We start from the raw sequence: 24506 nt of genomic DNA, 5'->3' as shown, positions 1-24506 counted from the left end.
GTATCCCGTTCATTAGAAAACTCTCCCCAACACTGCGTGAGATTCTAAAGCAGTGATGGTGAAGCTTGTTTAACGCAATGGGCACGTTCCTTTCTTGAAAATTTTCTGGGGGCCACATGGGAGTGGTGGGTGGGGCCGGAGTCCAAAATGGGCGGAGCAATGCATGCAATATTTTACCTTTGTGCAGTAGGTTAGCTTCTTCTGCACAGCCCCCACGCAGAGAAGCAAGAGGCATCGCCAGGGTTCGAACATGTATTCCAGGCAGGCAAAAATGCTCATGGGAGGTTCAAAGGAGGGCTGGTGGAAAGAGGGAGCATGGCTAAGGTATGCTGCCTCTGAACATGGAGGCTCCGCTATGGTAGTTCTGCTCTCCCTTGAATCTATGTCATCGTCTTTCTGAAAAAGGCATCCAAACCAGTGGCCGCCTCTGCATTCTTGTGCCTGCAAGTTCCATAGTTACACTCCCTGCGAAGAAGGGAAAGCGCTTTCGTGCAACTCCACGCCTTTGTCGAAATACCGATGGCAAATACACCCATGTGCAAATTAATTGAAACAAAGCATGTTTATAATCTTGTACTCAAAACAAACATGAAAAGTCAGTTGATCATTACAGTGTCGGAAGCCTGCAGCCAATAGAAGGAATGATGCGCTTGCCGCAATATATTGAGGTTCTTCAAAGAGAGTTATTCCAGAGCTGGAAAAGAGGCATCCTGACAGTCCTGGGATATTGCAGCAGGACCTAGTTCCCTGTCACATATCGAAAGTAGTGAAGAAATCCGTGACAGAGCAGCAGATACAGGTACTTGATTGGCCAGAGAATTCCCCGGACGTAAATCCCATTGAGAATTTGTGGGCTATATGCAAAAGTCGCCTCTGTGCTGTAGACTGTAAGACTATGGAGAAGCTCATTCAGGCTCTGATTCGAGTGTGGTACAGGGATCCGAAAATCAACAGTGACTGTTTGAAACTAGCAGACTCCATGCCAAACTGTGTTCAAACGCTGCTTAAAAATAGCGGAGGTCATATCTGTTACTAATGTACATATATGTGAGATTTGTACGTGTATGTGTGAGTTTTGTCTGTAAAACTATGGTTTTCCCAGTAGTGATGGATGGAAGTGAGAGCTGGACCTTAAAGAAGGCTGATCACCGAAGAATTGATGCTTTTGAATTCTGGTGCTGGAGGAGACTCTGGAGAGTCCCATAAACTGCAAGAAGATCAAACCTCTCCATTCTGAAGGAAATTGGCCCTGAGTGCTCACTGGAAGGACAGATCCTAAAGTTGAGGCTCCAAGACTTTGGCCACCTTGTGAGAAGAGAAAAGACCCTGATGTTGGGAAAGATGGAGGGCCCAAGGAGAAGGGGACGGCAGAGGACGAGATGGCGGGACAGTGTTGTTGAAGCTACCAGCATGAGTTTGACCAAACTGCGGGAGGCGGTGGAAGACGGGAGTGCCTGGCGTGCTCTGGTCCAGGGGGTCATGAAGAGTCGGACATGACTAAATGACTAAACAACAACAACATGTGAGTTTTGTACAATAAACTACATTGTTTGTTTCAATTAATTTGCACAAGGGTGTAGATTACAAACCTACGCTGACCAATCACTCATTAGCCCTCTGAAATAGCCAAGCAGCCCTGGGCCTTCACTCTGGCCAGCATCACTACAGAGGGCAACTTTTATTTAACCTGTGGTTCTCAAAGAGTTCACCTCCCTTTCTTAACCTTTTATTTTAGGTTATGGTTGCGGCAGAGAGGAGAACAGTCTTCTGCCACGGCAAAATAGGTGGCTGCTCCTGAATACCAAAGTCCACCCTCCCCTGGCAGTGCCTCGTGTAGCTTCATGTATCCCTATTAAAGCATATTCCTTTCCGGAATTGATGCCAGCAGCACTTCATTAGGGGACGGGATTGAATTATCCGCAGTAATTGAGCTGAGCCATTTGAACAGGAGGGACAAAAAGGTTATGAGCGATTCTCAGCTCCCCTGATGTGGGGTAGGAAAGACTTTATTAGAAATGAATCTTGGGCACATGTTTAAGCATCACCAAAAAGGTCTATTCTGCTCCGGTGAGCTCAGCTACTGCTGCAGCCTTTCCCAAACACGCTGGTCCATGGAGAAAGGACCGTCTTTAAGAATAACTTTGCCAAAGATCTGATCTCCATCTAAAGAGAGATGTCTTGCAGCCGCTCCTAAGGGAAAGCTGAGTTTCTCCCCCTGCCAATTTTTTTTTTTAATCCATGACCATTGCATGGATACAGATTGTTCAAACCTCCAAAGAGAGGGGCAGGAAGGGAAGAAGGAAACTGTTCTTTCCCCTGCCTTTGGTTGTAGCTGATAAACAAATGTTTCCAGGTTGGGGGCATGGGAGAAAACACCCTTCCATGGCCCTGGATTTTATCCAAGGAAGCGAGAGAAAATGCAGGACATTTCTTCACCGCTTCTTCTGCTTTATGCTGAATATTCTTTCGCTTTATGTTCAAAGGCAGGCCTTGCACGTCCTGATACCCCACTAAGTAAACGTCAGCAAGCTTGCTTTCTGCCGCTCCACTGGAACCAATGGGTTCAAATTGCAAGAAAGGAGGGTTCCGACTAAACTTTAGGAAGAACTAGCAACATCAACCCTGCCGTGTGGCAATCCCTTGCAGATGAGCATGGTGCCAGGAGACAGGCAGTCAGGTTGTGCATCCACAGCAGTGACCAGAGGAGGAATGGCCGCTGGGAGGAGCAAAGAGAGAAGAAATGCCCTGGTGTATCTGCAGCAACACAGCTGGATGCCTTCCCCTGCCCCGGCTGCAACAAAACATGTGTCTCACCACAGCAAGCACTGCAACCGTCCAACAGCTCCAAAGTTGCACTTGTCCATTATCTCCCAAGAGAGACGGTTGCCAATCAAAATGTCCAACAGTAAGGGCTGTTCGACACTGGGCCTACAGATGACCTTGGAAGGTGGTGGCCTCTCCTTCCTTGGAGGTTTTCAAACAGAGTTTGAAGCTTTAGCTGTGAATCCTTTATTGCAGGGCGTTAGACTAGAGGACCCTTCGGGTCCCTTCCAATTGTACCGTTTTATGATTCATTGGTTTTTCTGTTCATTGCACCAGCATCGACATCCACCACTTGCTGCCCCTGTTTCCTGTCCACCTGCGGTCCCTGTGTCCACATCTGCCAGTGGTACTTTCCCCAGGGGGGAATGGCCAGCTAACAAACCAAAGATGGCAGAGGCTTTAACACCAGTGAAGTTAGCAAAAATGTATCATACTCATGATAATAAATGCTGGAAATGTAAAGAAAAAGAAGGAACCTTTTACCACATGTGGTGGACGTGCCCCAAGGTAAAACACTTCTGGGAAAAGATTTATAATGAACTAAAAAAAGTGTTGAAAAACATATTTATTAAAAAACCAGAAGCCTTTTTACTTGGTATAGTGGGGGGTGAAATCCCCAAAAAGGATGTTACTTTTTTTCTGTATGCCACAAGAGCTGCGAGAATATTGCTAGCAAAGAATTGGAAGAAACAAGATTTACCAACTATTGAAGATTGGCAGATGAAGATGAAGGATTATATGGAACTTGCCGAACTGACCGGGAGACTCCAAGACCAGAGAGAAGAGACGGTGGAAGAAGACTGGAAGAAGTTTAAGGAATATTTGACAAAATATGTTAATATTTAAATCTTAGAATAGCTTTGGAAGTGGATATAGGCTGTAGGGTTAGAAGTAGAAGATAGGGTATTTTAAAATAGTACTATTTGTAAATGATATAATGTGAAGTTATTTTAAGTGGGGGAGGGGAGATGGTTAGAAACTATGATATATGTAAACTGCTAAAGTAAAATGAAAATCAGATAGGTGGGGCTTGGGGAAGCCCACATAACAATGTTTAGAAAAATAAGGATATGATAAGAATTGGTTTGTATTGTTTGTTTTTCTGTTTGTGTTCTTTATTTGTGTTATAAAATGAATAAACTTTTTTTTTGGGGGGGGGGGGAGATGGCAGAGGCACCACCTACAGGTGGTCAAGGGCTTCCTGCCATGAGAAGTCTGGTCTAGTACCTGTGGGATGTCTGGATAGGCACAGAATATCCATCTTTTCCTTAAGATGCATCAGCATCACTTCTGAATGGTTGGTTATATGCATGTCAAAGCCAAACTGGGATTAACTGAACAGGGCCCACAGTCAAGCTCACCTGAGACACCAGCAGGACCCATCAATCCATGCAACAGATGATAGATAGGCAGGCAGACAATCAGCTTACCTTCCCGTCAGTGGTAACCGCAGCAAAGACGGTGGAGGAATATGGAGCCCAAGCAACATCTCCAACAGCAGAATTGAGGTCGTAGATGAACATGGGAGTCCTGCAAGCAAAAGACCCTGGATGTCAGCAGATGCCACCTTCTGAGTCAGGGCTGGGCAGAATCCGCTCCGGGCAGAAGCAAACCAAGAACAGGCCCAGGCAGAGAGGCAGGCAACCGCGCGAGGAATTTGAGCCAGGCCACTGGTTTAAAGGAAAGGGTTATAGATGGCACACAGAAAGCGGACGTGGATATTCCAAAAAAAGGTAGGTTCTGTTCAGTTCCGTAGAAGGTAAAGGAAAGTTCCCTGGAGGCAGAAAAATTTAACCAGTCTGCCCAGAAGGTCTTTTTTCTGCTCCCCTTTTGCTTTTAGGGCCATTGAGGCCAGTGGGCAGCTGAATAAGTCCTCTCTGGTGTGACCCACTGCAGGGCGAGGATGAAGGTTGGCACCCACATGTGGGCCAAGGAAGGGCATCTTTTGGCCAGAGTCTGCCAGGGGCATTTTGCTCCCCCAAGGGGCTGCACTGTGTGACCTCAAAGCTGTGCCCCCAAAAGGCAGCTCACCTGCAGTGTACAACTGAGTGTGATCCAGCTGTTTGCTCCAGCCACCATCCTCAAGAAGGGGTTTGGGGGGGGCACCTTTTAGATTAGGGACTGCTTCTCTGGCCTCCCAACCCATCTTGCCCATCTGCTCAGGCTGCTTCTTGTGCCAGCCTTGCTGTCTCTAGTGACACATCACCTTTGCAGAAGGAAAGCTGTGGCCATCCCATAGCCGTGGAGAACAGCCACAGAGACTCCTGCCCATGTGGGCATAAATTATTTTCTTTATTTCATAAACTTTATATACTGCATGATTACACACACACACACACACACACACACACAGAGTGGACACTCGGGTTGAGAACGTGACCCATGCGGGAAGCACGTTCTCAACCCGCAGCGCCGCATCTGCACATGTGCGGGTTGCGATTCGGCGCTTCTGCGCATGCGCAAAGCGCAATTTAGCGCTTCTGTGCATGTGCAAGCGCTGAAACCCGGAAGTAACCTGTTCCAGTACTTCCAGGTTCGGCACGGTGTGCAACCCAAAATCGCACAACCCGAAGTGTCTGTAACCTGAGGTATGACTGTATACACCCACACCCACACACAGCATCCACTATCCGCCCCCCCCCCCCCGCTAAATCAGTTTCCTAAATTATAAATAAGAAGCATTAAGAACAACAATTTAAGACACTGAAAAAATAACCACAGGCTAAAGACAGATTAAAACCTGCATCAACTCTCTGAGCAGGCATGTCCAAACACACACAAAAAATTAGTTTTTTAGCAGGTGCCAGAAAGAGTACAGTGAAGGTGCCTGCTTGAGATCAATAGGCAGGGAGTCCCAAAGTTTATCAGCACAAATCACAACTGCCCTCCACCCCCCCCCCCCGGTGCACGGGGATGACGGTAGGGCAATGCACAGACTGTGGCTGGACATACTTTATGTTGTGGTCCCAGATCTTCACTGTCCAATCTGAGCTGCAGGAAATGAAAACCTTGCTGTGGAACGGGTTCCAGCTCACGGCATCAACGGCCATATGGTGGGCATGAAAGATGTCCAGGAATTGCGTCGAGTAGGACTTTGAACACTGCAAAAATACAAGGAGTCGGTGACATTCTGCTGCTCAGCTCTCTGCATTATTTCCTCCCCCCCCTGGAGACGAGTTTTCACTTAACACCTGATACCTGCTTTCTCTCTCTTCGGCACACAGCACGGAGCCCTGATCATCACAGTAATTTCCTCACTCTGCTCTGCAATCCTGAATCCGGCCAGCGAAATTGGGCTTAATGGAAGTATTTTTAGAGCCAGGCTGTTTATTAAGCGTCCATTTCCAGCCCCGTGAAGAATTCCTACTCGCTCCTCGGGAGACGCTGCCGCAAGCTAATGTATAGCAATGCAAAGAACCCGGAGTTCAGATTTGGACGTCAGATTCGGGTGACTGCAACTTCTGCTTCTCATTTAACAGACATGTAGCATAAACAGCGTGCTAGATGCTACACAAGCGACAGAACTAAGGCCATCATGGACTAGAAAACGCAGACAAGGGAGATGTTGGGGGGAAAGGCTAATGGCTGTTCCATGAGTAACTGGGCAGAAGAATTGTCAGACCACGTTTTCCAGAGGCCTTCTGATCATTGGTATTTCCAGAATTTGTTATATTAAAGGGCTTGCAAAATGCCCCCCAAAGTCTGGAAGTACAGAGAAGCGGACACGGAGCAATGGATCCAAACTACAAGAAAGAAGATTCCACCTAAACATTAGGAAGAACTTCCTGACAGTAAGAGCTGTTCGACAGTGGAATTTGCTGCCAAGGAGTGTGGTGGAGTCTCCTTCTTTGGAGGTCTTTAAGCAGAGGCTTGACAACCATATGTCAGGAGTGCTCTGATGGTGTTTCCTGCTTGGCAGGGGGTTGGACTCGATGGCCCTTGTGGTCTCTTCCAACTCTATGATTCTATGAAAGATACCGTTCCCAAGAGATATTTCTGCACGTTGCAAAATCATTCCAAGGGCACAACACTTTTGGTCCAATTCAGGTCCTATGAAGTTTCCCTAATTTGGGTCCTATGCAGAGGGATCCCTTGGGGCAGCGGGGGTAGGGGGGGGTCAAGAAGTCATTGTTCATTCTAGCCAGTCAGGCAATTGATGGCTATCTGTTATGTACTGAGTTGAATAGGATCCAAAAGGCGGCAGTCTGATTGGTCCTAGAACAATAGGATCCAGAATGCAGCAGTCTGATTGGTCCACAGGAGCCACCCAATCCAGCTCCAGGTGGAAGGGAATCCGCAACCTGATTGGCCTACAAGTGAATCCCGGAATTAGCCAATCATGTGGGGCCCATTGTGTAAATAATGTATATAAAGCAGACTTTCTGGGGGAACTTCCATTCCGCCTCACCACTATGAGCTGAATAAAGAGCATGAAATCTACTCTCGACTCAGAGTATATTTCACTATCCATTGAGGAAACAGAAACAAGCTCAGTGAGGATCCTGCTCAGAATACTGAATTTTATGGCCTAACTTGGGGGCTGCTAATTTGGTCTTGATCCAGAGCCATCCGGGCTAGGAGCCACCTACTAGAACAAGCCAAGTTCCCCAGAAAGAGATAGTCTGGAATCATAGAAGAGACCCTGAGGCTCATCTAGTCCAACCCGCCTAAAATGCAGCTTCTTTCAACTCTTGCCAATACATTGCTTTGCACAGACTAATAAGGCTACTGTTCTGGATTTGATTCTAGAATAAGGAAAACCAATCGCACATATATTTACTAAATACTAGACCAGTTCATCTTAAAAAGCAGAGACATCACCTTGCCGACAAAAGTCCGTATAGTTAAAGCTGTGGTTTTCCCGGTAGTGATGGATGGAAGTGAGCGCTGGACCATCAAGAAGGCTGATTGCCAAAGAATGGATGCTTTTGAATTCTGGTGCTGGAGGAGACTCTTGAGAGTCCCATGGACTGCAAGAAGTTCAAACCTCTCCATTCTGAAGGAAATCAGCCCCGAGTGCTCACTGGAAGAACAGATCCTGAAGCTGAGGCTCCAAGACTTTGGCCACCTCATGAGAAGAGAAGACTCCCTGGAAAAGACCCTGATGTTGGGAAAGATGGAGGGCACAAGGAGAAGGGGACGACAGAGGACGAGATGGTGGGACAGTGTTATTAAAGAGACTAGCATGAGTTTGATCAAACTGCAGGAGGCAGTGGAAGACAGGAGTGCCTGGCATGCTCTGGTCCAGGGGGTCACAAAGAGTCGGACACGACTAAACGACTAAACAACAAAAGACCAGTTCATGGAGGAGAGGGCTATCAGCAGCTACTAGTATGTTCTTTGCTAAAAAAACACACAGAGCATTACTGTATTTCAACAGAGAGCATTGTTCTTCCTAGTTCGTACCATAGGCCACCCCACTTCTAAGTCTCACACGAACAAGTAAACCCTGCAAGATCAAAAAATAAACCCATTTTACAGAGGCTGAGATGGAGTCAGTTGGCCACAGCTGGTCAGCAACTTTAAAGCTTATGTCAGAGTTGAACGAGATTGAATTCCAGCATTCAAACTTGGCAAGACCAAATGCAAATCTCTGCTGCACCTTTTCCGAAGGTCACTATCTTTGGTAATCCTCACCGAACTCTAGCCCATGGCTGCCATTAATTTGATTTGAACTGATTTTATAATGAATTGATTTTAGAATGCTGTATTATTTTACTGTTGTTAGCCGCTCTGAGCCCAGCTTCGGCTGGGGTGGGCAGGATATAAATAAAATTGTTGTTGTTGTTGTTGTTGTTGTTGTTGTTAATAATAATAATAATAATAATAATAATAATAATAATAATATCTCCAGTTGACCAGTTCTGCCTGAAAGCAAAGTTATTAATTTCTGACTCGTGGGGTATCCCAGGGCCTTCCAGATAAGCTGATCTTCCCTGTTAAATTGCCTTGGTTCAGACGACAGAGTCGCCTCTTTGGGTGAGTTGGAAGTTCCAGCATCCCTGAAATTTTTATAAATGATTAAGGTGCAGGAATCTTTCCGAGAGGCTGAGCTGCTGGTCCTGCACATAATTATATTGCTAAAAGCGCACCTGCAAAGCAGCAACCCTCCATCATTGCTAATGATTCCTGAAACCAAAGATCAGTATGTTTCCTCACCAACGCCTTCCTTCCGGCAATCAGGCCACGGGCCATTTAACAGAAGAAGGAAGAAGCTGCCTTGCCTGAATGTTTGCCTCTAGTGCAGAAGAGGTTTTACAAGGCTGGAGGGCCAGGAAATATTAGCATTCGGATGGCTGTTGATGATGGTGCTATCTTGGCAGGAAGGCTCCCCTTAGCCCAAACCACATATGGCAAGAAACCTATGAGGTCCGGGCTCAGAGAATGACCAAAGCAAAATTATACGGACAACTCATTAAGGGCAGAACTGCACCTGCTTCCATGGGCGTAGCCAGAAAGTTTGTTGGGAGGAGCAGGACTTTTGGGGGGAGGCAGAACCAATATGACTGGTCAGTTAGTTAAGTATTTCTATTGTTCTACTTGATGGGGGGGCAGCTGCCCCCATGCTCCCCTTGGCTACGCCGAATTTATTATTATTATTATTATTATTATTATTATTATTATTATTATTATTATTTATTATACAGCTGTCTCCCATTAAGGCTTCAAGGCCGGTGTCACAAGGTAATTGGGTGGAAGAGTTGAACACCTATGGTCTTAAGTCCCCATGAAACCTAGACTGGTGGGAGCTCTCAAGGTCAGTGTCTATTTGGGCTTTTGACAGAATCCTGCCCCTACGGAGATTTAAGTGTAAGCCTTTATGTTCATTACCTGGATAAGTTACTGTTTTCTTACCTTGTGAGCTATTTTGATCTGTGCAATTATTTGGAGTTTTTCTCTCTCATTTTAGTAAAATATGAAATTGGGTCTGGTCTCAGTTCCTGAACCCTTTAAATTTGACCACGTTTTTCAGAGCAAGGGTCACCCACCACAAAGCAGATGTCCCAGCATTGGTAACCTCACAGCTGGATTACTGCAATGCACTCTACGTGGGGCTACCCTTGGGCTGGTTGGTTGGAGGTTGCAGCTGATGCAGAACAAGGCAGCTAGATTGCTTGTGGGGCAGCGGTGGTGGCAAACAACCAGTAGCATATGGACCCTCTGCTTGCCGCGCTTTCACTGGCTGACAATCTCCTGCTGGGCCAAGTTCAAGATGTATTAACATCAAAAGGCCTATGCAGCTCAGAACCAGGTTACTTGGTTAGATTGGTCTCAACTAGGGCCAGGGCCTTTTCAGCACTGGCCCCGACTTGGTGGAACGCTCTGTCACAAGAGACTAGGGCCCTGTAGGACTTGACATCTTTCCGCAGAGCCTGCAAGACAGAGCTGTTCCGCCTGGCTTTTGATTTGGACTAAGTCTGACCCTAATGTTTCCCTCCCCTTACGGTTTTGATCTACAGGCTACTACTAAAATGAGGCTGCATTTTAAGTTGTATTTTAACCTGTATTTTAAATTGGTTTTTTTCCCCTATTATGTTTTTACTGTAATTTTACTGGTGTTAGCCGCCCAGAGCCTCGCTCTAGCCGGGGAGGGCGGGGTATAAATAAAAATTATTCTTATTCTTATTATCCCTTATACACCGAAAGATCCTTGCGGCTGGAGGTAATGTCCCTCCTGCAAATATCTCGGAAGCCTGCTCTGCAGAAACTTGGAGCAGGGCTTCCAGTGTGGCTACCCCTCTTCTAGGGAACAGCATTCCTGTGGAGTTAGGGAAGGAAACTGGGTTTCTGGAAACAGTGGGATACATTTTTGTTCCCAGCTGGATAAACTTGTCCTTTCTGTGAGTGACTATTTTATATTGTTTTAGTTTAGTTTTCATCTGATTTTCGCTGCTTCTACTGCACATCACCTTGGGATGATTGCATAGAAGGCAATTAATAGATTAAGAAGGAGAAGAAGAGTTTCCACAAAACTTCTGCGCACAAAGTCGATGCCCTTAGTTTCTTCTCCTCAAATCCCTGCTCCCAGCTCCCGTCAAGAGAGGGGTTTTTTTGCCTGGCAGATTCATAAGCAGGGCATGCACGCGGCGTACGTGGCAGCCGTTTAGGGCAGCACGTCTGCATTAATGCAGAAACAATTTATCTGCAGAAAAGGGCAGCAGATAGGGCTGGGTTTGTAATTAAGATAATCACTTCTTGGCTTCCAAAATGCTATTAACAGAGCTACTCTCTGAAATTTGCCATAATTGTTCTGCAGCCAAAAATTAGAGCATTATTGGGCTGATTGTCGGAAGGCGTTAAAGGCAACGGCATTCTCTTCCAATAACCATTTAACAAACAAGCTCTACAGGCAGCATGGCTGGGCTTGCCGCTCCTCGTTCTTGCGCAGTCTTAAAAAGCTAGATTTTTTATTTATTTTTTGCATGGTAGGGAGTTTGGCAAGGCCAATTTCATTTCCTTCACCGGGGCAGTTCTTCCTGCCCCAAAGTGTCGCTCACAGTCTGGTTCTCCCGGAGGGGGGGAAATCCTCCTCAAACTCAGCCAGTGCAATCTGTTCCCTTGCTTTACTTAAACATCCCATCTTGAGAGGATTCTGGCAAACGCCATGCAGGCGTCGCCGCAGGCAGACACAGAAGCCTTTCAGAGCATATTTTGGGACTGGAAACGCCAGACATCATTCTGCAGAAACAGGCAGAGCAACAGCTTGCAGAGAGAAGGGCCTTACTTTGTAGATTTTGCCTTCTTCTGTACCCACAAGGAACAAATAATCAATCTTCTTGTGAAAGTCAAACGAAGTCCCACAACCTGTTTGGAAGGAGAGAGGGGTATAGATAAGAAATGAAAGTTTGTCATTGAAATATACTCAGAGTCGCAAAGTGATTTCATGCTCTTTATTCAGCTCATAGTGGTGAGGAGGAACGAATGAAAGTCCCCTCAAAGTATCTGCTTTATATACATTATTTACACAATGGGCTGCACATGATTGGCTAATTCTGGAATTCTACTGTAAGCCAATCAGGTTGTGGATTCACTTATATCTGGAGCATGATTGGGTGGTTCCTGCCAACCAATCATACTGCTGCATTGTTCTAGGACCAATCAGACTGCTGCATTCTGAATCCTATTGTTCTAGGACCAATCAGACTGCTGCATTTTGGATCCTATTGTTCTAGGACCAATCAGACTGCTGCATTTTGGATCCTGTTGTTCTCAGTACATAACAGTCATGGAACTCTGTTAGGGCTCCATTTTCCCTGGCAGGATCTAACTATTCAACCTGTTGTTTAAGAAGAGCAATAGCTCCAGATTCACCAGCCGTTTAACTGGGGAAGGGAGCAATCACAGCTCCCTTTGGCCAATGCAGGAGTTATACTGGAATTCCGAAAAAGTGAAACAAAGGGGCTGCAGTTTTCGGCCCAGGAAGAAAACATGGCCATTTTTATCTAGCTGTGCTGAAAAGAGAGGCTTTGCCAAAGCAGAAGAGAGCTGTTGGATCCTGAGGTGTGCACCCATTCTGCATGGGAAACAGCTGTGTGCCCGCTAGCTCCCCACTCCCTTCAACCTCTACGATAACACGGCTGGTTTTGCAAAGACGTCGGTAATCCTTTAATAATCTCTTTCCTCCAGAGGAAACTGCTCTCGGAAACATTCTGAAAGTCTGAGTGACCAAAGGGAAGTGAGCAAAGCGTAACTCTGTGGAGGGAGCCAGGTTTCTTTTTGGAAGGGCTAAGAGTAAGGGACGCGGGTGGCACTGTGGGTTAAACCGCAGAGCCTATGATTGCTGATCAGAAGGTCGGCGGTTCAAATCCCTGTGACGGGGTGAGCTCCCGTTGCTCGGTCCCTGCTCCTGCCAACCTAGCAGTTCAAAAGCACATCAAAGTGCAAGTAGATAAATAGTTACCACTCCAGCGGGAAGGTAAACAGCATTTCCATGTGCTGCTCTGGTTTGCTAGAAGTGGCTTAGTCATGCTGGCCACATGACCCGGAAGCTGTACGCCAGCTCCCTCGGCCAGTAAAGCGAGATGAGCGCTGCAACCCCAGAGTCCTCCGCGACTGGACCTAATGGTCAGGGGTCCCTTTAAGAGGGCTTATTGGAAGGAAGCTGCCTCTAATCACATGAATGGTGGATGCCCATGGAGACTGGCTCCCGAGGGCGGCTGAGCCACTGCCCCATCAACCTCAGCCTGCCCTTGTCCAGCCCCCACCGGCCTTCTTTCATACAACCGGTCCCTGGGGATGGGGGACCTGCAAGTTAGCTTCTTCAGTCTCAGTGTCGCCCCTAGTAGTTGCAGTTGGAGATTCTGGCCACTCCATGTCGTGCTGGTCTCTCTGACCGGCCCCAATAGGCATCAGCAGAAACCACTGCTGGTGGAAACTCGATGTGGGGCAGCTTCTTCTCCGCAGGCCTACAGTCCTTCTGATCAAATGAGGTGGCCTTGCCTTCTCATAGGATCACTGTGGAGTTGGGAGGGACCCCAAGGGTCATCCAGTCCAACCCCCTGCAAGGCAGGAATATGCCGCTGTCCCATATGGGGATCAAACCTGCAACCTAGGCGTTATCAGCACCATGCCCTAAGCCAGGGGTCAGGAACCTTTTTCAGCCGTGGGCTGGTCCACTGTCCCTCAGACCATGTGATGGGCCGGACTATACAGTCATACCTCGGGTTACAGACGCTTCAGGTTGCGTTTTTTCAGGTTACAGACCTCCAAAACCCAGAAGTACTGGAACGGGTTACTTATGGGTTTCGGCAGTCACGAATGCGCAGAAGCGCTAAATCGCACTTTGCGCATGCACAGAAGCACCAAATTGCAGCCTGCGCATGCGCAGACGTGCCACTGCAGGTTGCGAACGTGAATCCCACATGAATCATGTTCGCAACCCGAGCGTCCACTATATTTTGAAGGAAAAAAATGAATGAATTCCTATGCCCCACAAATAATTCAGAGATGCATTTAAAATAAAAGGACACATTACACTCATGTAAAAACACACTGATTCCTGGACCGTCTATGGGCCAGACTGAGAAGGCGATTGGGCCGCATCCAGCCCCCGGGCCTTAGGTTGCCTACCCCTGCTCTAACCAACTGAGCTATCCAGGGTACAAGATGGCTATCACATCCCCTCTTCATCTTCTCCCAGATAAGCACACTTGGCTCCCTCAACCGTTCCTCATAAGGCTTGGTTTCCAGACCCTCTCCTGAGGACACCCCACTTGGGTTACTTTTCTGTGTGTGGTTACTTGGGAGCAAGTCCCACCGAGCTCTGTGGCACTGGCTCCCAACTAAGTTTGCCCGGGACTCCAGCCCTCGGTGCCAGCATCAAACGGGGTCTTTATGGGGCACAGGAAAGAGAGATTTCAGCCCATACCAAAAGTCTGCAGCTGCAGGCCCTCTGGCCCTTCCACCGTGCTCCCTTCCACGAGAAGCTTGATGATGTCTGTATGAACCAGCTCGTTCTGTTGGGGAAAGGAGAAAGAGATCAGAACAATTGCCGGCACTGGCGTCACAACAATGAGGCACCGCTCTGAAACAGAACACTTTGTCAAGGGGGTTTGAAAGAAAAGGAGAGAGAGAGAGAGGAATCAAAACTGCTGAATGTTTCCTGGCGGCGGCTGCCAGTTTGCGGGAGCTGGGTCTTAATGAGAAGTTTGCGAGTCTAGCATGTGCCCTTGCATCCTATTATAAGCACATCTGGGCTGTTCTCTGAGATCAATCTGAGGGCAGTTCCATATCCATCACAAAAGCTTTTCCTCTGGCGCAGAAACATGATGGGGGTGGGTGCTCCAGATGTGTCCAGCAGGGAGGCTCAGACAAGGCAAAGAAAAGATGAGAGCTCTTTCCTTTTGCCTTCAGGAGCACAGGGTCGCAGAACCATAGAACTGGAGAGTTGGGAGGGACCTCCAGGGGTCATCCAGTCCAACCCGCTGCAATGCAAAAATCTCAGCTGACAGAGGCTTGGATCCCAACTAGCTCTCCACAAATAGAAGAAATCCTTCCATTCATGAGGGGAACTGGGATACGGCAGAGGATTCCCCTTGAGGACAGGGGTGGGCAGCATGTTGTTGTTTTTTGCTGGTGTCCCCTTCTTTGTGCAGCCCCCTTTACCACCTCCTCCTTCTGCTCCAGGGGCCCCAATCCTCTGGAGAAGACATTTTCGGAGTCCAGGGGCCCCAGGGGGAAGGAGAGATGGGCGAGAATGCTGCCAGGAACCTTCCGAAGACAGGAACACCCAGCTAGCAAAACTCTGCTCACAGAGCACTTCCACCAGTGAAACCTAGAATACAGTGGTACCTCAGGTTAAGTACTTAATTCGTTCTAAAGGTCCATTCTTAACCAGAAGCACCACTTTAGCTAATGGGGCCTCCTGCTGCCACCGCGCCGCTGGAGCACGATTTCTGTTCTCATCCTGAAGCAAAGTTCTTAACCTGAGGTACTATTTCTGGGTTAGCGGAGTCTGTAACCTGAAGCGTATGTAACCTGAGGTACCACTGTATAAGAAGATCATTCTAGATAAGGGCAATGGCCCATTCAGCCCAGCATCCCATTCTCACAGTGGCCAATGAGATGGTGGGACAGTGTTCTCGAAGCTACCAGCATGAATTTGACCAAACTGCGGGAGGCAGTGGAAGACAGGAGGGCCTGGCGTGCTCTGGTCCAGGGGGTCACGAAGAGTTGGACATGACTAAACGACTAAACAACAAGGCAAACTAAAGGCCCAATCGCCTTCTCAATCTGGCTCACAGATGGTCCGGGAATCAGCGTGTTTTTAAATGAGTAGAATGTGTGCTTTTATTTAAAATGCATCTCTGGGTTATTTGTGGGGCATAGGAATTCATTCTCCCACTCCCACCCCCCCCCCCAAATATAATCCGGTCTCCCACAAGGTCTGAGGGACAGTGGACCGACCCCCTGCTGAAAAAGTTTGCTGACCCCTGCTTTTATGTGTCTTCCCACATTCAGCCTTGCTGGGTGTCCACCTTAGTTAGGGTACCAGCCACAATTTGGAAGGCACAGCCCTTTTTAGCCAGCAAAGGTTTTGCTGTTAATAGAAGTAACACACAAAACAGACATCAACGTTTAAGGGCTAGATTTCACTTCTTCCTAGAGAGGTGTGCTACAATTGGAAAAATCAATGCCTGCACAGCCCTTTCAGCTCCAGAATTGCTGCTTTAGTCTATTGTGCTTTGAAAGTTCCTCCTTTCTTCAAAAAAAAATATAATGGAGTGAATGGGGGGAAGTAGCTTAACATCCTTGGTCTGTACTCCATGAGAAACTCTCAACAAAGCACTGCCAAAGAGCTGAGATCTCTCACCTCAGGAATAAAGCCAAAAAAAAGCACCTGCGTCTCTATTTTTGGAATCTGTTTCAAAAACCTGAATGCCTTTGCACAATGGAGACGTGGAAAGAAGAAGAGGCTTTTCACTGAAACCAGAGACCACAGCGTTAGTCAAGGAGTGCGGCAGGAGAGTCAAGTGAAAGGTTGGCCACCCAGATTTATTAAGGTGGTAAAAGACGCCTGCTTCTTGGGAGAAAAGCAATGACAAACCTAGACAGCATTTTAAAAAGCAGAGACATCACCTTGCCGACAAAGGTCTGTATAGTAAAAGCTATGGTTTTTCCAGTAGTGATGTATGGAAGTGAGAGCTGGACCATAAAGAAGGCTGATCGCCGAAGAATTGATGCTTTTGAATTCTGGTGCTGGAGGAGACTCTGGAGAGTCCCATGGACTGCAAGAAGATCAAACCTCTCCATTCGGAAGGAAATCAGCCCTGAGTGCTCACTGGAAGAACAGATCCTGAAGCTGAGGCTCCAAGACTTTGGCCACCTCATGAGAAGAGAAGACTCCCTGGAAAAGACCCTGATGCTGGGAAAGATGGAGGGCCCAAGGAGAAGGGGATGACAGAGGACGAGATGGTGGGACAGTGTTCTCGAAGCGACCAGCGTGAGTTAGACCAAACTGCGGGAAGCAGTGGAAGACAGGAGTGCCCGGCGTGCTCTGGTCCAGGGGGTCACGAAGAGGCGGACACGACTAAATGACTAAACAACAACAAAATGTGGCCTTTTGCAAAGAGAGCAATTGGAGGTAGTAGTGACTCTGAATACCAGTTGTTGGAAGCCACAAGAGGGGAGAGTGTACTTGTGGTTGGGTCCTGCTTCTCCTATTTGGGGCAACTGCTTGGCCATCATGAGAACAGAATACTGGACTCCTCTTTTGTTCACATGAGCGCGGCTGACAGTGCAACTGACTCCCTAAAGTTTGGGGGCAGCCACATCAAACACCTGAACAGTCCTGCAGAGAAGCATTTGAACTTATGAAGCAGACCAAGAATGGAGGCAGACTGGTTCAGTGCCTTAATGTTCTCAATTTTGTCAACTCCTCTTTCTTTTTTCCTTTTTCCTTCTGTGATGGAACTCCTACTTGGGGACTTCCCTGGCTTTTTTCTGGCCCACGTAGGACCAGTCTGGATAGTTGGCCTTGGAGAAGACGACGTTTTCATCCCAAAAAAAGTTTTTGAGTTTCTGCTGAAATGAGGCTGCATTTTAATGTATTTTAATCTTGTTTTTTAAGTTGCATTTCAATCAATTGTTTTATATCCAGTGTTAGCTGCCCTGAGCCCAGGAAGTAAAGGTAAAGGTAAAGGGACCCCTGACCATTAGGTCCAGTCATAGCCGACTCTGGGGTTGCAGCGCTCATCTTGCTTTATTGGCCGAGGGAGCCGGCGTACAGCTTCCGGGTCATGTGGCCAGCATGACTAAGCCGCTTCTGGCGAACCAGAGCAGCGCACGGAAACGCCGTTTACCTCCCCGCCAAAGTGGTACCTATTTATCTACTCAGGAGCAGGGACTGAGCAACGGGAGCTCACACCGTCGCGGGGATTTGAACCGCCGACCTTCTGATCGGCAAGTCCTAGGCTCTGTGGTTTAAACCACAGCGCCACCCGTGTCCCTATGGCCGGAGAGGGAGGGGTATAAATAAAATTATTTTTGTTGTTTTGTTGTTGTTTTTAAATAGGCATGTGCACTTAGGAATGGTGAGGCCTAATGCGGGAAAGACGAAGTCCCTTCTTTCATAACAGCAGCATCCCCAAACCCCACATTAAACAGGGGCAGGAATGATCGGCTGACAACATGCTTACCTTAACCAGAGTCCAGGACACAATGCGCCCATCGGAAGAGACGGAGAAGAAGTTCAAGTTGTTGTCCATGTCATCTTTCTGCCACTTGACCTGGGAAACAGAAACACAAAAGATTTTCCAGCAAATGAGTCAGTTGAAAAGGTTTCATTTGGAATTTACCGAAAGATGCTAAACTCTGTTCTTTCTCCATTCATCCAGTTAATCCACAGTCCAATTGCCCCCCCCCCCGAGAAGCCCTAAAATTTCACCTTGGTTTGCCTTTCTGCTTAGAGACTTATTCTGCTAGGCCGGTTGGGTGCAGGGTGCGTCCAGCACTCCATTTAGAAGGAATTTGTGCATGAAAAAAACTTGGTGGATCATGCCACCAAGAGCCACCACAGAGATTGGGTTTCTAACACCAGTTTGCAAACTTCCTCGCAGGAAAATGGATTGTGTTTTCTCCGTTTAAGCAAACTTTATACATTACGTAGATCAAGGCAATAGTCTAAGGTTGCAACCATATACTCATTTACCTGGCAGCAAGTCCTCCAAAATGCTCGTTTTCTCCCACCTTACGTCTAAAGTGGGGCAGACAAGAAGTTACTGCCTCGTTTTGCATAACTCTTTGGCTGCTTCTGCAAGGAGAACGGAAATCCACTCTGCATTTTAGCCACCCATGTAGAAAACCAGAGAGATTTGCCTTTCGGATTTTGACAGTTCAGAAGAGGGCAGTTAGAGGAGGATAAACACTTGGAGGTCTGTAAGATAAATCTCAGCTTGATTCAAATGCCTCATAATTGATCCAATTTCCAGATGTGGAAATTCAATCAGGCAGCAGAATAAAAGATGGCCTGGCTTGCAAACTGTCTGCCTGGACCTCCCGATGCATCTATCAGCCGGACCAGCCATTTCCCAATAACATTCTGCGCTGCGTGAAGGTGGCATTTGTCTCTGTCAAAGCCGTTCTGTAGATATAGATCCCTGTTAGCATCGCCTAATGTAAATGAGCCCCATCAGCCGAGAGCCTAGTGCATATTTCTTATGTGACAATCTATTCATACCATATCAGCTCTCCCCCAAAATAAAACCGCAGGCTGAATGGTGGATTTCTGAGCACTAGGCTCCTCTCTGCACTGATTCTGCTCTTAAAGCAGTGGTTGCATGCCAAGGACCCATGACCCCGATGCAATGAAATAACCAGACAGGACAAAGAGTATATATTGGGTCAAATAGGCCACAACTTTTGTTGTTCTTGTTGTTTAGTCATTTAGTGGTGTCCGCCTCTTTGTTACCCCATGAACCAGAACACGCCAGGCACTCCTGTCTTCCACTGCCTCCCGCAGTTTGGTCAGACTCATGTTTGTAGCTTCGAGAACACTGTCCAGCCATCTCGTCCTCTGTCATCCCCTTCTCCTTGTGCCCTCCATCTTTCCCAACATCAGGGTCTTTTCCAGAGAGTCTTCTCTTCTCATGAGGTGGCCAAAGTATTGGAGCCTCAGCTTCAGGATCTGTCCTTCCAGTGAGCACTCAGGGCTGATTTCCTTCAGAATGGATAGGTTTGATCTTCTTGCAGTCCATGGGACTCTCAAGAGTCTCCTCCAGCACCATAATTCAAAATGCTTTTCCTTAGGACGTCCCTATTTTCATCGGAAAAATGTTGGTGGGTATGGAATAGGATGTCCCTCTTTTCATCAGAGAAATGCGGGAGGGTATGCACTTGGCCATGAAACTCGCTGGGTGACCTTGAGCCTGTGGCTCACTCTCAGCCAAACCTGCTTCACAGGGCTGTTGTGGCAAATGTGCTCCAATCCACCATCAGCCTGGATGAACAGCTACATTAGGAGTAAGCGACAGACGCTCATTATGAGAATAGCCTATGATTACCAGATGTACCCGTTTCCCGGGGACGGTCCCCGGATTTACAAATCTGTCCCCGGACAAAACCCGTCCCCGGACGGATTCCTGCATTGCAGGGGTTGGACTAGATGACCCTAGGTTCTCTGCCCCACAGAGAACCCTGCAGGCAAATCTGCAGAGGGAGATCTAGGGATTGCCATGTGGCCAGTGGGCAACCACCTTTCCCCGCTCAAGGACGGGAAAAGGCCAGAACATAAATCCTCTTTTCAAGGAGTAGCATGCATTGGCATGCAGTATTGCACAATATTGGCCCATTTAGAGGTGATATGATATGCGGGGGCTTCTACTTCCCATTGAAATGCACATGGGGACTCAATCCCATCATGCTATGCCATTTCACTACAAAGAGCTGGTATTATCACACCCTTTATCTTCTGATAAGTGGCAGAACTCAAACATTTGCATTTAAAAGGAAGCCCTGATAGCTTTTTTAATAATAATAAAAAAATAACACTGGAGAGATCTCGGGTTTTCTTTTTAATATGAACCAAAGCTATTTATCGGTATCATTCCATCAAGCCTTATTCACAGCCCCAAGTCCTATTTATTTCTCAAAAGGAATCCATTGAAGTCTAATCTGTTGCCGTGAATGAAACAGTCACAGTATGGTTGCACTTGAGAGAAAGCAAACCAGGGTAGGAAAAGCTAGATTTGGAAGAGGAAAAGAAGCTGTGAACAAGCTTCTTGGTGGCACATATTGTGCTGCAGGTCCAAACTTTGGGATGGGGTGGATTTGGGAAAAAGGGGGGGGGGCGGCCTTGGGATCTACCTAGACAAAGTTTCATATGTTTTAAATGTTTGGTGTATTACTGTATTTTAATATTTGGTTGGAAGCCGCCCAGAGTGGCTAGGGAAGCCGGGCGGTGTAGAAATAAATTATTATTATTATTATTATTATTATTATTATTATCATCATCATCATCATCATCATACTGCTCGATGGAATTGCATCTCAGAGGTGTTGGCACCTGGCTTTGGAATGCCCTCAGTAAAGAGCGCTGACTAGCACCCGCATTTACAAACTTTTCAACATCAGTTAAATCCATTTTTTCTTATTTCCCCTGGCCTTTCAAATGGTCCTATTACAGTAATTTGTTTCATTGGTTCCCCTCCTTCTCCGTTTTGTTGTTTGGATTCAAGTTGTTTTTAGCGTATTGTATGTGAACGATTTCTATTGACGCCTGTTGCACGCAGCTCCAGAATCGATTTGGATGGAGGACAATGTATAAATATTTTGAATAAATAAAATAACGGAGACGTTTGTAACCAGCGAACAAAAAGATGATACATCTAATTACACCAAGGTAAGCCTGTTATCAGTGAGTCATGAGTGTGGGAAGAGTCGCTTTGCTGCATGAGGTGACACCTTACCTGGCTCCAGGGCAGGGAAAGGTAGGGCAGGATCTGTCCTCAGCCATCACCTGCAGGAGTTCAGGGTTCAGAGAGGAATTCCCAATAGCCTGCTTTGCTAGCATGCAGTGGGAATTGTGCTTCCAAAACGGATTTAGAATATGTTCCATTGCCTTTTTGTTTTTTGAGTTTCATTGCTGTTCTTATTGTTCTAGTGTTCAGTGTTATCTTTTATTGACTGCACAATCCCCTGACATTTCTGTAGCAGAAAGGTGGTTAGCAGACGGTTATGTATGAATGAATGAATGAATGAGATATATCCCCCTGCCGCAGATATATCAGCCACAATGAGGAGGCCAGGGCAGCCACTCTCAGGAGGGGGAGCTGGAGCCCTGGATATAAGCCCCAGAAGGCGGTGAGATATTCCCCAAGAAGACAAGAACGACAGGCCAAGTAACTCAGCTCCATTCCATCTGGCAGTTTTAAGCTATTTTATTTTCCTGAAATACGCTTTAACATTCTTCTTCCGGTTAGAAAAAAAACTGCTCTAAGCTCAAAGCAGCCAGCAAAATGTACTTCATAAGATGTGATCAGTTTGGTTCTGTGATAAGAATTTTAAGGTCTTAGATATATATTAAATGTTCATAAATGTACCAACCAAGCACATACATAGATCAGCATAAGAAGGCCAACCTGAAACCATTTTTGATTCCCAAACTGACCAAATATTTTCTCTGCAAGGTCAAAGGAAAATGGAAAAGGCTCCCCATTGTCTTTTCCTTCACAAATCCTGTCTTAAGGGCACATTTAAGATATGAATAGGGTGTGAGCCTGTGACCTGGCTCAGGAACTAAGTATTTATCATTACAAAAGACTGTCCAGGCTCTCCAGGGTATCCAACCAGGTGACCACTAAACAGGTAACCTGCCAGGCAGGAGATAAACAACGACAGGAGATAAACAACGCACTCAGATTTCTGCTGTAGACCACCCTTTCTGTGACGTAGGTATGATGCGTCTGGGGGGTGGGATATAAATAAAATTTTATTATTATTATTATTTTATTATTTTACTTTGCAAAGTTGGTATCACTAGATCAAGTTCATTAATTTAGTTTAATTAATTAAGCTAAATAGTTTAAAGTGGATTTTGAATCAGTGTGTAATCAGTTGTTACTGTTTCAAATGTTATGATTATCTTCTGTAGCGGGTTGCGCAAAGTGCTATTTTGAATAATAATTTTTCATAGGGAAGGGAGCGCCGGGGATGAGTTTATAGAACCAAGGGGAAGGAGGCTGAAAAAGATTGGGAACCATTGGCATAGAAAACCCTAAAACTTTCAGAAGTCAAGGGGAAGGTGTTCTGAGAGCACCTCCCCTGTGAAGAAAACGGCGAGTGTGTGGATTAAAGTCCCGCTTTTGAAACGTGGTAGATTGCATGAACATATCAAAGGTGACTGGCTGGCAGAGCTGACGGCAGGACACAAAGTCCTTAGATCCCTCCCCTTTGGCAGATTAACCCACCTGTCCGGAGGAAGGCTGAACAGCAAAGTAGGTCACACAGCTGGATGCAAAATGGTACTGGTGTGTGTATGTGCAAAATAGGCCTTCCATCAGCTTAACTTGCTCTCCAGTCACCCATTTGCACGGGGTGCCATTAATTAATATTTTTTTCTTTTTCTTCTTGGTAGGCATGGTGCTCGCTCAGATCTGACACCCTAAGGCTCTTTTTGCAAAGTGTGTCAATGGCTGCAGAGTCATTTCATGGTGATCGTGCTTGTCAGAGGACTGCCATCGGAACAAGGGAGGGAGGCAGGGGGGGCCGTTGGGATACAGAGAGCCTCTGAAGCTCCTGAGGAGCAGTTCCTCTTCCAGCAGTGGGAAAAGCCACACCTCCAGTGGAGAAGAGAAGGAAGGGGACAGCCAAGCGAGGAAAGGGCTTGAGGATGCTGCTGAGAGCCCCAGTGCCTCACCTAGCCAGGCTGGCCAGGAGGGAAGCACGCCCCTTCCGTCACCCAGATTGCGCAGCGGGGTGAAACACAAGGAGGGGAGGAGGAGGCTTGGGGTGACAAAGTTCTTATGTTGGGGGAGAAGCCGGAAGGGGCCACTCCTGGATTCTGCAAGTGACTGAGACGGACATGAACTTGGTAGATCTGCACTGTAAATAGTAAAGGGTAAAGGGACCCCTGACCATTAGGTCCAGTTGTGGCTGACTCTGGGGTTGCAGCACTCATCTCGCTTTACTGGCCGAGGGAGCCGGCGTACAGCTTCCGGGTCATGTGGCCAGCATGACTAAGCCGCTTCTGGCGAACCAGAGCAGCGCACGGAAACACCATTTACCTTCCCCCTGGAGCGGTACCTATTTATCTACTTGCACTTTGACGTGCTTTCGAACTGCTAGGTTGGCAGGAGCAGGGACCGAGCAAAGGGAGCTCACCCCATCGCAGGGATTCGAACCGCTGACCTTCTGATCAGCAAGTCCTAGGCTCTGTGGTTTAACCCACAGCGCCATCCGCGTCCCTTGTGCACTGTAAATAGTTTTGCACCTAAATAAAACCTGTAAAAGACAGGTCGGAGTCCTGCCTGGTTACTCATGAGCAACCACCACCAGCATCTGACAGTGCTTTTCCAAATTGTGAATTCGACCACTGAGAGGAGGCGGAAGGCGCAAGCAAGATGATGAACCAGTAGGCTTTGGAATAATTGGAACCAAGGCAAAGTCAAGGCTCAAGGGGCTGATCCAGATTTCAGCAAACTTAGGACCATGGTTTCCGGTCCTAAATCACTCAGGATGCAGTTGAACTTTGGAACTCGCTTCCACAGGAGGCAGTGATGGCCACCAAGTTGGATGGACTTTTAAAAGGATTAGACAAAGTCATGGAGAAGGCTACAGATAACTCCCAGATATGGGGTTGGGATGCCTCTGAACACGAGTTGCTGTGGGTTGCAAGGCGGCAGAGTGCACTCAGATCCTGAGAATGCCCTGTAGTCCTGGGAGATACACAAGGATGCTGGGTGCTGTTGCTCACCCTTGAATCTAGTCTTCTTCTTCATAATAATAATAATAATAATAATATTTTATTTATATCCCACCCTCCCCAGCCAAAGCCGGGCTCAGAGCAGCTAACAACAATGAAAGTAACACAGTTTACATAAAATCGCAATCAATTAATTGAAATACATTCTAAAATCAGTTCATTCTAAAATCAATTCAGAATCAAATTAATGGCAACCATTGGGCTAGAGTTCGGTGAGGATTACCGAAGGAGGGGGTCAGGCTGTGCCTTGGCTAAAGGCCTGGTG

The 24506-nt window shown here is 47.0% G+C and overlaps 1 protein-coding gene across 1 annotated transcript in view; it reads right to left on the bottom strand.

Moving 5' to 3' along the window:
- Nucleotides 1-24506, bottom strand: part of DNAI1 (dynein axonemal intermediate chain 1) — a 147028-nt gene that overhangs the window by 54175 nt on the left and 68347 nt on the right. The window contains exons 14-18 of the mRNA XM_083402835.1: nt 17961-18050; nt 14192-14279; nt 11549-11628; nt 5776-5924; nt 4254-4353 (exon numbers count right to left, since the gene is read on the bottom strand). Of these exons, the coding sequence (XP_083258961.1) occupies nt 4254-4353; nt 5776-5924; nt 11549-11628; nt 14192-14279; nt 17961-18050 (507 nt within the window). The remainder of the gene's footprint in view (nt 1-4253; nt 4354-5775; nt 5925-11548; nt 11629-14191; nt 14280-17960; nt 18051-24506) is intronic.

The sequence above is a fragment of the Podarcis tiliguerta genome, assembly GCF_965153285.1.
Source record: "Podarcis tiliguerta genome assembly, chromosome: 11".
Classification (NCBI taxonomy): domain Eukaryota; kingdom Metazoa; phylum Chordata; class Lepidosauria; order Squamata; family Lacertidae; genus Podarcis; species Podarcis tiliguerta.
Note: the sequence above shows the minus strand (reverse complement) of the source record. Positions and strands in the feature narration are given on the sequence as shown.